Source organism: Hemitrygon akajei, chromosome 15 (genome assembly GCF_048418815.1).
Source record: "Hemitrygon akajei chromosome 15, sHemAka1.3, whole genome shotgun sequence".
Lineage (NCBI taxonomy): Eukaryota > Metazoa > Chordata > Chondrichthyes > Myliobatiformes > Dasyatidae > Hemitrygon > Hemitrygon akajei.
Window position 1 is genome coordinate 7,339,469 of NC_133138.1, and position 13,737 is coordinate 7,353,205.

The 13,737-nt window shown below is 47.9% G+C and overlaps 1 protein-coding gene across 2 annotated transcripts in view; it reads right to left on the reverse strand.

The window, feature by feature from the left end:
* The window catches only part of apbb3 (amyloid beta (A4) precursor protein-binding, family B, member 3), a 64,079-nt gene that overhangs the window by 13,676 nt on the left and 36,666 nt on the right, over positions 1-13,737 (reverse strand). For both annotated transcript variants that reach the window (XM_073067117.1, XM_073067118.1), the window contains exons 5-7: positions 13,286-13,432; positions 10,851-10,978; positions 1,237-1,351 (exon numbers count right to left, since the gene is read on the reverse strand). In XM_073067117.1, the coding sequence (XP_072923218.1) occupies positions 1,237-1,351; positions 10,851-10,978; positions 13,286-13,432 (390 nt within the window). The remainder of the gene's footprint in view (positions 1-1,236; positions 1,352-10,850; positions 10,979-13,285; positions 13,433-13,737) is intronic.

Here is a 13,737-nt window from a genome sequence, read left to right on the forward strand (position 1 = left end):
AATTCATGACATGTGAGTAATTATAAACCTGATTCTGATATGGGTCTCTATTGTGGACTGAGATTGGGAGTGGGGGGGGGCAGGGAGAGGGGAATCATGGTTGGGAAAAGGGGAAGGGAGAGGGGAGGGAACAGGAAGCACCAGAGAGACATTCTCTAGTGATCAATAAACCAATTGTTTGGAACCAAAAGACCTTGCCTGGTGTCTCAAGGCTGGGTGTGTCTGCATCTGTGACCCTACCCTCCCAAACCCCCGGCACTCCTTCTCTGCCACCTGTCTCACACCCCTCCACAGTGCTCCACCCTCACCATTCCCAACATCCTTTGCTGCTGCCAGATTTACAAGCTTGCTCTCAGCTCCACCTTGACAAATACAGTACCGTGCAGAAGTCTTAGGCATCCTAGCTATATACACTATGTGCCTTAGATTTTTGCGGAGTATTGTACATTTGGCTAAGTACATGGATGGGAATGGTATGAAGGTCTATGGATCAGGTGCTAGTCGATGGGACTAGGCTGAATAAGAGTTTGGCTAGATGGGCTAAAAGGCCTATTTCTTCGCAGTAGTGAGTAAGTTAGGTCAGTGATGGTGGACCTCATCACTAATATGGCTTAAGAGGTCGATGGAGTGGAATGGTTTAGAGCAGCAGTTCCAACCTGGGGTCCATGGACCCCTCAGTTAGTGGTAGGGGTCCACCATGTTTGAGAGCCACTGACTGAGAAAGGGATGGGCCAAAAGCAGGTAAATGGGACTGGCTTAGATAGGAATCTTGGTCAGCAAGGATGAGATGGACCGAAGGGCCTGTTTCTGAGCTGGAGTGCTCTGTCAGGTCAATGACGTGGAGCTCCTCACTGTTTCGGCATAAACAGGTCCATAGTTGGGAAAGGTTGAGAGGGATATGTGCCAAAAGCTGGCATATGGGACTGGCTTAGATGGGAATTTTGGTCTGTATGGATGAGTTGGACTGTGGGGCCTGTTTCCGTGCTGAATGTTTCTTTGATTGAATGAGTTTGCTCTAGATAAAGAGAACACCCTTGAACGAGTTGGAAATTATGCTTTTGGAGATATATACAGTATTTCTCTGTCCATTTTAATGTGTTCTTGAATGAACAGCACGACCAAGGAACCAAGGTTCAGGTGCACCACCGATACTCCCAGCACTGAACCAGAATCAGAGTCATTGCCACGCCAAACAGAGAGCAGCGGGGGTCCTGGTTAACGGCCGAGCGGACTTGCCTGGGAGCACAGCTGGTGTAGGGCCGAGGCGATGGCCTTGGCTGGTGAGTTGCAGTGGAAGACGTGGCACTTCAGCATGCAGGTGTCCTTGTCGCTGGCCACGTAGGCGAAGTCTCTACCCAAGGTGAGAGAGAAAAACACACTCAATAGTGAACACACTGAACAAAAGGGTTCCACAAATGATCTTTCTGTCTACAGAGAGTTGTGGACACAGCTCAGCACATCACAGGTCCATACAAATCATTATTATCGATGCACCATAGACAGCATCCTATCCTGATGTACCACGGCTCGGTCCAGCAACGGCTCTGCCCGTGACCACAGGAAACTGCAGAGAGTTGTGGACACATCACAGAAACCAGCCTCCCCTCCACGGACTCTGTCTACACTTCCCACTGTCTCAGTAAAGCAGCCGGCAGAATCAAAGACCCCACCCACCCCAGACATTCTCTCTTCCCCCCCCCCCCCCCATCGGGCAGAAGATACAAAAGCCTGAAAGCACGTCCCACCAGGCCCAAGGACAGCTTCTACCCCACTGTTATCAGTGAAAGCACGTCCCACCAGGCCCAAGGACAGCGTCTACCCCACTGTTATCAGTGAAAGCACGTCCCACCAGGCCCAAGGACAGCTTCTACCCCACTGTTATCAGTGAAAGCACGTCCCACCAGGCCCAAGGACAGCTTCTACCCCACTGTTATCAGTGAAAGCACGTCCCACCAGGCCCAAGGACAGCTTCTACCCCACTGTTATCAGTGAAAGCACGTCCCACCAGGCCCAAGTACAGCTTCTACCCCACTGTTATCAGTGACAGTACGTCCCACCAGGCCCAAGGACAGCTTCTACCCCACTGTTATCAGTGAAAGCACGTCTCACCAGGCCCAAGGACAACTTCTACCCCACAGTTATCAGTGACAGTACGTCCCACCAGGCCCAAGGACAGCTTCTACCCCACTGTTATCAGTGAAAGCACATCCCACCAGGCCCAAGGACAGCTTCTACCCCACTGTTATCAGACTCTTGAACAGTATGAAAAGATGGATTCTTGGCCTCATAGTCTACCTCATTTATGACTTTACACCTTACCTGCACTGCACTTTCTCTGTAACTGTGACACTTTATTCTGCATTCTGTTATTGTTTTCCCTTGTTCCACCTCAACGCACTGTGTAATGATCTGATCTGTATGAATGGCATGCAAGAAGATTCTTCACATTATCTCGGTACGTGTGACAATAATATTCCAATTTACCAGTCTGTCAGCAGTTCATCTCCTCTATCTATAAGCGTGCTATCTATATCTACTATCGGTTGAGTCTGACCATCCTAACTGTGCCAGTGGTATTTGACATTTCTACCCCAGGGGTAAATGTCCTCTGGACTGTTGAGTATTTGCTGTTTACCTGTGCTGTGCACTACGTGCATTTTAAAGTATATTTATTAACTCGTTCATGGTCATATTTTGTTTGACAGTATGTGCTGTGTGAGATAAACGTGTTGTGGGTGCAGAGGAAACTTGTTTTGTTTGGTTGCATAAATGTAGTCAGATGGCAATAAACTTGATCTTCAAAAGATTCTGATCATCTTCCGTCTGTTCCTCTCATAATCTTATCAGATCTCCCCTCTTCTCTGCCGCTCCAGAGAAAACAACCCAAGTTTATCCAATCATTCCTTGTGGTTCATACCTTCTAATCCTGCTGATCCTCTGCAGCACATTGTCCTAAGCCTCCCCATCCATCCTCAAACTGAACATTTCAGGCAAAATCAATCAAAAATGATTCCAGTAATGTAAATGCATACCTTCTGGTTTTAGACATCTAATCACTAGGAAAAGGTCTACTCTATCTATGTGTCTCAAGCTTATAATCCTCTATCACATCTACCCTCAACCTGTGCCACTCCAGAGAAAACAACGCAAGTTTCCGCAGCCTCTCCTTATAGTGAAGGCCCTCTAATCCAAAAGGCCATAAATTAGAGGAGCAGAATTAGGCCATTTGGCCCATCGAGTCTGCTCTGTCACTTCATCATGGCTGATCCACTTCCTTCTTAACCCCAATCTTCTGCCTTTTCCCCGTATCCCTTCTTGCCCTGACTAATCAAGAATCTATCAACTTCTGCCTTAAATATACCCTGTGACTGACCTCCACAGCCACCTGTGGCAACAAGGTGGTTAAAGAAATTCCTCCTTAAGTCCATTCTAAATGACTGCCCCTCTATTCGGAGGCTGTGTCGTCTGGTCTTAAGATGCTCCCACCACAGGAAGCACCCTCTCCACATCCACCCTATTGAGGCCTTTCAACATTTGATAGATTTTCAATGAGAGCTTACCCCCCCCACCCCTCCGCCATTCTTCTGAATTCCAGTGAGTGCAGACTCAGAGTCATCAAACCTTTCTCAGACAAGCCTTTCAATCCTCCTCACGAACCTCCTCTGGACTTTCTCCAATGTCAGCACATAGTTTCTAAAATAAGGGACCCAAAACTGCTCACAATACTCCAAGTGAGGCCTCCCCAGTGCTTTATAAAGACTCGACATTACATCCTTGCTTTTATATTCAGGTCCTCTCGAAATGAATGCAACCTGCAAATTAACCTCTAGGGAATCTTGCATGAGGATCCCGAGTCTCTCTGCACCTCAGATTTTTAATAGAAAATAAATAATCCAGTGAACCTCTTCTGTACCCCTTCCAAGCCTCCACATCCCTCCTGTAAAGGGTGCAACCAGTTATCAACCTCCAGTATTTCTATGAAGCATTCTGCAATTTAAAAGGAACTTGCACTTCGTCCCTGCACAGGAACCAATGCTTCTCAACACAAGTAATACCAAATGCAAAGTAATGGCTGAGTTCAAAGTAAATTTATTATCGAAGTACATATGCCACCATATGCTACCCTGAGTTGCATTTTCTTGCGGGTGTTCACAGTAGAACAAAGAAATACAATAGAATCGATGAAAAACTATGCACAAAGTCTGACAAACAACCAATGTGCAAAAGCAGACAAACTGTAAACACAAATGAATATATAATACTGAGAGCATGAGTTGTAGAGTCTGTAGGTTGCAGAATCAGTTCAGGGTTGAGGTGAGTGAGTTATCCATGATGGTTCAGGAGCCCGATGGTTGAGGGGTAATAATTGTTTCTGAAGCTGGTGATGTGAGTCCGAAAGCTCCTTTACCTCCTGCCTGGTGGCAGCGGCAGTAAGAGAATATGGCCTGGATGGTGGGGGCCCTCGATAATGGATGCGACTTTCCTGACAGCACACCATTTGATGTGCTCAATGAAATAGACCTCATCGTCTTGGTAAGTACACACGCGTCGAACAGCCAACTTTCAATCACTGGCCCGTATAACCCCACAGGTCCAGAATTACTCAATAATTTGAAACAACTTGCTTTATGCCATTAACAGCTTCATATTCTCTAAAAGATCTCACCCAGCTGGTTTTGATTACATTACAAAATGAATTGACAATAAATTTAGGAAAGAGAACAGAATTGCTAACTAACTGCAGGAGGAACTCGGCATGTCAGGTAATAAAGGAATAAACAGTCAACATTTCGAGCCAAGACTCTTCATCAGCACTGATTATTCCTCTTCACAGCTGCTGCCTGACCTGCTGCATTCCTCCAGCATTTTGTGTGTGTTGCTTAAGATTTCCAGCATCTGCAGAATCTCGTGTGTTCAAGAATTACAAACATTGTCACTCCAAGTTTTGTCAGTACATTGAGAATAAGAGGGTCTGGAGCTTAGAGGAGGGGGGGAAAAGAGGGGAGAGGAAGAGGGGTGAGAAGGGGGGTGAAGGGTTTATGACCTGCCAATGATCAAATTATTCAATGACATTTCGAGGACGAGAAAATGAATATGTTGGGTTAGAATTGTGTGTGTACTGAGATACTGTGTATACTGTGATACTGTAAATCTTTAGTTTGCATGCCATTCAGACAGATCATCCCATATGAGAACTATCAGATAAAAGTAAAAAATTCAGATTTTTTAATCACATAAACATCAAAATTTACCCTCAGTGGCCAAACCATACACCTGCTTATGAATGCAAATATCTAATCAGCCAATCGTGGCAGCAACTCAGTGCATAAAAACATGCAGACATGGTCAAGAGGTTCAATTGTTGTTCAGATCAAACACCAGAATGGGGAAGAAATGTGATTTAAGTGACTTTGACGGCGGAGTGATTGTTGGTGGCAGATGGGGTGGTTTGAGTATCTCAGAAACTGCTGAATTCCTGGGATTTTCACACACAGCAGTCTCTAGAATAGTATGAAAAACAAGAAACAACATCCTGTGAACGGCAGCTCTGTGGGCAAAAATGCCTTGGGAGAGGTCAGAGGAGAATGGCCAGACAGAAAGGTAACAGTAAATCAAATACCCACGTGTTACAACAGTGGTGTGCAGAAGTTCATCTCTGCACACACAACACATTGAACCTTGAAGTGGATGGGCCACAGCAGCAGAAGACCACAGCGGGATCCACTCCTGTACCTAATGAAGTTGCCGCTGAATGAAAAACACAAAGTGTTGCTGCTTCCGAGGAAGTGCAGTGCGGGTGGACATATAAAGAGGAAAATTGCAAGATCAGGAGATCATGTTTTAGTGTATAAGAGCTCTGTTCTCAAGAGTTTTTACAGCGGGTAGAAGCTGTCCTCTAACCTGGTGGGACGTGCTCTCACTGATAACAGTGGGGTACAAGCTGTCCTTGGGCCTGGTGGGACGTGCTTTCACTGATAACTGTGGGGTAGAAGCTGTCCTTGGGCCTGGTGGGACGTGCTTTCACTGATAACAGTGGGGTAGAAGCTGTCCTCTAACCTGGTGGGACGTGCTTTCACTGATAACAGTGGGGTAGAAGCTGTCTTTGAGCTTGGTGGGACGTGCTTTCACTGATAACAGTGGGGTAGAAGCTGTCCTTGGGCCTGGTGGGACGTGCTCTCACTGATAACAGTGGGGTAGAAGCTGTCCTTGGGCCTGGTGGGACGTGCTTTCACTGATAACAGTGGGGTAGAAGCTGTCCTTGGGCCTGGTGGGACGTGCTTTCACTGATAACAGTGGGGTTGAAGCTGTCCTTGGGCCTGGTGGGACGTGCTTTCACTGATAACAGTGGGGTAGAAGCTGTCCTTGGGCCTGGTGGGACGTGTTCTCACTGATAACAGTGGGGTAGAAGCTGTCCTTGGGCCTGGTGGGACGTGCTTTCACTGATAACAGTGGGGTAGAAGCTGTCCTTGGGCCTGGTGGGACGTGCTTTCACTGATAACAGTGGGGTAGAAGCTGTCCTTGGGCCTGGTGGGACGTGTTCTCACTGATAACAGTGGGGTAGAAGCTGTCCTTGGGCCTGGTGGGACGTGCTTTCACTGATAACAGTGGGGTAGAAGCTGTCCTTGGGCCTGGTGGGACGTGCTTTCACTGATAACAGTGGGGTAGAAGCTGTCCTTGGGCCTGGTGGGACGTGCTTTCACTGATAACAGTGGGGTAGAAGCTGTCCTTGGGCCTGGTGGGACGTGCTTTCACTGATAACAGTGGGGTAGAAGCTGTCCTTGGGCCTGGTGGGGACGTGCTTTCACTGATAACAGTGGGGTAGAAGCTGTCCTTGGGCCTGGTGGGACGTGCTTTCACTGATAACAGTGGGGTAGAAGCTGTCCTTGGGCCTGGTGGGATGTGCTTTCACTGATAACAGTGGGGTAGAAGCTGTCCTTGGGCCTGGTGGGACGTGCTTTCAGGCTTTTGTATCTTCTGCCCGACGGGAGAGGGGAGAAGAGAGAATGTCTGGGGTGGGTGGGGTCTTTGATTCTGCTGGCTACTTTACTGAAACAGTGAGAAGTGTAGGGAGGGGAGTCTGGCTTGTGTGATAAACTGAGCTGCTTTCACAAACCCCTGCAGATTCTTGTCGTCTCAGCTGAAGCATTTGCCGCACCAAGCTTACCAGAGATGCCACCGTCCAGCAAATAAATCTGTAAGATACAAAAACCCGACGGCATGTACCATCGGGCTTAAGGACAGTCTCTATCCTGCTGTTACAGTGTATTAATTGTTCTCTGGACTCCTGACCTCGTTATGACCTCACACCTTATTGTCTGCCTGCACTGCACTTTATCACTGTAACTGTGACAGTTTATTCTGCATTCTGTTATTGTTTTCCCTTGTTCTACCTCGCTGCACGGTGTAATGATCTGATCTGTATGAGCAGAGTGCAAGACAGGTTTCTCACTGCATCTCGGTACGTGTGTCAATAATAAACCAATTGCAATTCCAAAGCTAGGGAGGACTTTGCCTGTGGGCTTATCCACCACTTTTTGTGAGTTCTCCCATTCCTGGACCTTGGCCGTGATGCAACCAGTCAGGAGACTCTCCACTCTGCATCTATAGAAGTTTGCCAAAGTTTTAGATGACATGTTGAGTCTTCACAAACGTCTAAAAAACGAGAGGTGTTCTCATGCTTCTTTGTGCTGGCTCTCACGGGCTGCTTGATATGATAACTCCAAGAAATTTAAAGTCACTGACCCTCTCCACCTCCGATCTCCTAATGAAGACTGTCTCGTGGTCGGCCCGCTTCTTCCTCCTGTAGTCAATAATCATCTCTGGTTTTGCTGAGGGGTTGTTCACATCCATCAATAAAAACTACACTAGCCCATGAAATTCACTGCAGACAGCCGGAACTCACAGCTCAGAGCTGTTACGCTTTGAACAACAGGCTAATTAAAGAACTGCAGATTAAACCAGCCAAACCATGAAGCTAATTAAACCTCCACAGGTTGCAAATGGTTAGACGATTTAAAAATAGCTTTGCATTTATTTTATTGCTCTCTTAACCCAACTATTCCAATTCTTAATGTGCCCAAATTCTATCCCTGGTATTTAGTCAGAGTGCTACAGCACAGAAGCTGGGCCTTTGGCCCAGTTAGTCCATATCAAGCCGTTATTCTGCCTAGTCCCATCACCCCACACCTGGACCATAGCCCTACATACCCCTCCCATCCATGTACCCTATGCTCGCAGCTCACTCTGCACTCTCAACACCCTCTGAGTGAAGGAGTTACCTCTAAGGTTCCACTTAAGTATTTCACCTTTCACCCTTAACCTGTGACCTTAGTTTTACTCTCATTCAACCTCACTGGAAAAAACCTGCTTGCATTTACCCTATCTATACCCCTCATAATTTTGTATACCTCTATCAAATCACCCCTCATCCTCCACGTTCCAGGGAATAACATCCTGTACCTCAGACCCTTGGGTCGCAGTGTCTTTCCTTAAATTCCTTGTAAAGGTTTAAACGGTTGGTTTCAACATTAACTGGAAACCCAGAAATCCCATTCCAATGCAGAGTTTATCAGTCAATAGATCACAAAAAAGCAGGTGATTGTGCGACCCACAACATTTCAATTCAAAGCCAGAGAAAGGAAATAGAAAGTCAAAAATTCTACCTGTCCCTGTCTCCACGGCAGCACGAAGAAAAGGAAATAATTAAATAGAGAACGTCCAGTAAGCATTCCAATTCAAGGCATTGCTGAAGGGAGACAAGATATTCAGTTCACTGCAAGTAAACACTCTCAGCTAAAAATTCAGCTTATACACCAGCTGTATAATGTTGGCGGAAGATTCCAGAGGCCCCAGGTTCCTCAGGCCTGCTGTTGTCTCAGAACCTCAGCCAATTCTCCCAACCTCTAACTCTGCTTGTGACCCAGACAGCAGAAAACACAGGCAGCTGCATAGATACAGAAAGGTGCCAGTAATATCACGAAGGATCCCACCCACCCTGCTCATGGACTGTTTGTCCCACTCCCGTCAGGGAGGAGGCTATGTTGTATCCACACCTCGACCACCAGACTCAAAAACAGCAACTTTCCCCAAGCAGTGAGGCTGATCAACACCTCCACCCACTAACCCACCCCTCCACACCCCCAACCACCACTACTTTATCATTTCCTGTCAGTCACCCTACATACAGACACTCCTGTGCCTAGTGTCACTTTATGGACATATGATCAATCTATGTATATAAGCTATCCTATGTATTTATATTTATTGTGTTGTTTTCCTTTTGTTGTGTTCTTTATCTTTTGTGATTTTTCTGAGCTGCATCAGATCCGGAATAACAATTATTTCATTCTCCTTCCACTTGTGTACTGGAAATGACATTAAACAATCTTGAATCTTGAGATGCTGAAGCCTTTCCCTGACATGATCTTCCCCGTTCCTCTTCCGCCCACCTGATGACCCTCTCATATCTTTACAGATGCACCACAGTTCCTCTCCATAGACGCTGCCTGACCTGCTGAATTCCCCCAACACTTCACTCTGGGTTTTCAGCACCCGCAGAATCTTGTGTGTTTACTATCGGGATGCATCCCAGCTCGGTCCAGCAACGGCTCTGCCCATGACCACAGGAAACTGCAGAGAGTTGTGGACACGTCACAGAAACCAGCCTCCCCTCCACGGACTCTGTCTACACTTCCCACTGTCTCAGTAAAGCAGCCGGCAGAATCAAAGACCCCACCCACCCCAGACATTCTCTCTTCTCCCCTCTCCCGTCGGGCAGAAGATACAAAAGCCTGAAAGCACGTCCCACCAGGCCCAAGGACAGCTTCTACCCCACTGTTATCATTGAAAGCACGTCCCACCAGGCCCAAGGACAGCTTCTACCCCACTGTTATCAGTGAAAGCACGTCCCACCAGGCCCAAGGACAGCTTCTACCCCACTGTTATCAGTGAAAGCACGTCCCACCAGGCCCAAGGACAGCTTCTACCCCACTGTTATCAGTGAAAGCACATCCCACCAGGCCCAAGGACAGCTTCTACCCCACTGTTATCAGTGAAAGCACATCCCACCAGGCCCAAGGACAGCTTCTACCCCACTGTTATCAGTGAGAGCACGTCCCACCAGGCCCAAGGACAGCTGCTACCCCCACTGTTATCAGTGAAAGCACGTCCCACCAGGCCCAAGGACAGCTTCTACCCTACTGTTATCAGTGAAAGCACAACCCACCAGGCCCAAGGACAGCTTCTACCCCACTGTTATCAGTGAAAGCACGTCCCACCAGGCCCAAGGACAGCTTCTACCCCACAGTTATCAGTGAAAGCACATCCCACCAGGCCCAAGGACAGCTTCTACCCCGCTGTTAGCAGTGAAAACACGTCCCACCAGGCCCAAGGACAGCTTCTACCCCACTGTTAATAGCATATTGAACCGAGCTCTTGTACAATAAGATGGATTCAGTTCTATTTATTCTATCCTAATCCCAAGGTATTTACTGTTTAGAGATACATCATGGAAGAGGCCCTTCCAGCCCAATCGCTATGCTACCATGGTGCCCCTGCAATTTGTCTGCCTCCACTGACCTACTCTATAACTGTAGTTGGAGTATATAACTGTACTATAACTGTAGTGCTCTGTCCTGAATTCTGTTTGTACAATCTCAAACTACATGTTACATAGTGCAGTCAGTCCTGATGAAGGGTCTCGGCTAAAATGTCAAGTGTTTATTCATTTCCACAGCTGCTGCCTGACCTGCTGAGTTCCTGAAGCATTTTGTGTGTGTTGCTCTGCAGAATCTCATGTCTTTCAATTGCTTTGGTCCGGGCAGCAGAGTGATTCCGCACTGTAAACTGACCTGCCATGGTTACAGCCAACACCCCACACACGGATGTTGATTATGGGCTGGGAATGGATCAGACTGTGGTCGATGGGATCCACCAAGCTGAGAGTATCCTTCCTGAGGACCAACACCATGTCCTGACCCTGAGGGAAGAGAGGCAGAGTTCAACATTCCAGAAATGTCCAACCAAACCCAAACCCAGAACACCCCACACAAATCCCCCAAACCCAGAGCACCCCACACAAATCCTGTACTCACAAATACCCCAAACCCAGAGCACCCCACACAAATCCTGTACTCACAAATACCCCAAACCCAGAGCACCCCACACAAATCCTGTACTCACAAATACCCCAAACCCAGAGCACCCCACACAAATCCTGTACTCACAAATACCCCAAACCCAGAGCACCCCACACAAATCCTGTACTCACAAATACCCCAAACCCCGAGCACCCCACTCAAATCCTGTACTCACAAATACCCCAAACCCAGAGCACCCCACACAAGTCCTGTACTCACAAATACCCCAAACCCAGAGCACCCCACACAAATCCTGTACTCACAAATACCCCAAACCCAGAGCACCCCACACAAATCCTGTACACAGGAATACCCCAAACCCAGAGCACCCCACACTAATCCTGTACTCACAAATACCCCAAAACCAGAGCACCCCACACAAATCCTGTACTCACAAATACCCCAAACCCAGAGCACCCCACACAAATCCTGTACACAGTAATACCCCAAACCCAGAGCACCCCACACAAATCCTGTACTCACAAGTACCCCAAACCCAGAGCACCCCACACAAATCCTGTACTCACAAATACCCCAAACCCAGAGCACCCCACACAAATCCTGTACTCACAAATACCCCAAACCCAGAGCACCCCACACAAATCCTGTACTCACAAATACCCCAAACCCCGAGCACCCCACACAAATCCTGTACTCACAAATACCCCAAACCCAGAGCACCCTACACAAATCCTGTACATAGTAATACCCCAAACCCAGAGCACCCCACACAAATCCTGTACTCAGCTCAAGAGCACAGAATAATGAGCATCACATGTGAAATGGCAATTTCACACTCCCACTCCCACTTCCAGTCCGTCACAACTACGCTCAGGCAGGGTAGGGTGACACGGTGCATGTATACTGATAGTATAATACTTTGCAGGGTTTTGATCCTGCTGTAAGGAGTTTGTCCATTCTCCCCTTGACTACATAGGTTTCCTCCCACATTCCAAAGACATGTGGGTAAGTAGGCTGATTGGTCACATGGGTGTAATTGGGTGGTGCAGGCTCGTTGGGCTGGATGGGCCTGTATCCAGGCCGTATCTCGAGGTAAAGTTGGATTGCTTTAGCTGGAGTATCAGAGGCTGAGGGGAGACATGATGGAAGTTTATAACATTATAAAAGGAATTCAGAGGATTTCTATCCCCTCCCTTCCCCCCCCCCCCCCGTCAATGTCAAATACCAGAGAACAACAATTAACATGAGAGGGGAAGCTTAAAGGAGATTTACTAGACAACACACACAAATTGCTGGAGGAACTCAGCAAGTTAGGCAGCATCTGTAGAGAAGAATAAACGGTTGATGTTTCAGGCCGAGACCCTTCATCAGGACTGGTATGGAAGGGAGATGAGGCCAGGATGAGACGGCGGAGGGAGGGGAACGAGTACAAGCTGACAGGTGAAGCAAGGTGGGTGGGGGACAGGGATGAAGTGAGAAGCTAGGTGGTGACGGGTGGAAAAGATAAAGGGCTGGAGAAAAAGGAGAGTAGAGTGGACCATAGGAGAAAGGCAAGGAGTGGGGGACCCAGGGGAAGGTAGTAGACCACAAAACCATAGATATAGGAGCAGAATTAGGCCGTTGAGTCTGCTCCGCCATTTTATTCATGGCTGATCCACTTTTCCTCTCAGCCCCAATCTTCCACCTTCCCCCTGTACCCCTTCATGCCCTGACCGTTCAATGATACAGCAAACCTCTGCCTTAAATGTACCCAGTGACTCGGCCTCCAAAGCTGCCCGTGGCAATGAATTCCACAGATTCACCACACGCTGGCTAGGGAAATTCCTCCTCATCTCCATTCTAAAAGGATGCTCCTCTATTTTGGAGCAAGAGAGGCCAAAGTGGGGAGCTGAAGACGGAAGGGGGTGGGGAAAAAAACAGCAGAAGTTGGAGAAATCAATGTTTGAGGCATATCACCTTTACAAGACAAGATATTTTTAGGTATAAACAAAGAGTGATAGGCGCCTGGAAGCAAGATGTAGACAGACACATGAACTGGCAGGGAATGGAGGGATAAAGGCCAGATACAGGCAGATGGTCAGCACAGAAACTGTGGGCTGAAGGGCCTGTTCCTCTCATGCCTGATGTACTTCTCTAAGGGTTTCTGCTCGTTCTAGTCACTAAGGGAGCATCACAGAGTGGCGCACCTCTCCCCAGGACAATCCCGTTTGCCTTTCCTCGGACTTGCTGTAGGACAGCTGTTGGATGCAGTTGTTCACCGCGATGCTGCTCTTCCCGGGAGTCAGGTCCTCCTCCGGGATCTCCACCCAGCCCAGAGACTGCACGGCAAAGCACTGGAAGGAAGCAGAGGAAAGAGCCGTCACATTAGAATAGAACCAAGGGTCACACACTTTACTAGGGACGTCCTGAACCAAGTTCAGTGGTCGCTGAGCATATGTTCACGGTCTTCTGTTGTGGTAGCCCATTCACTTCGAGGTTCAATGTGTCATGCATTCAGAGATGCTCTTCTGCACACCACTGTGGTAACGTCTGGTTATTTGAGTTAACGTCACCTACCTGTCAGCTTGAACCATTCCGTCCATTCTCCTATGACCTCTGTCATTACAAGACATTTTCACCCACAAAACTGGCGCTCACT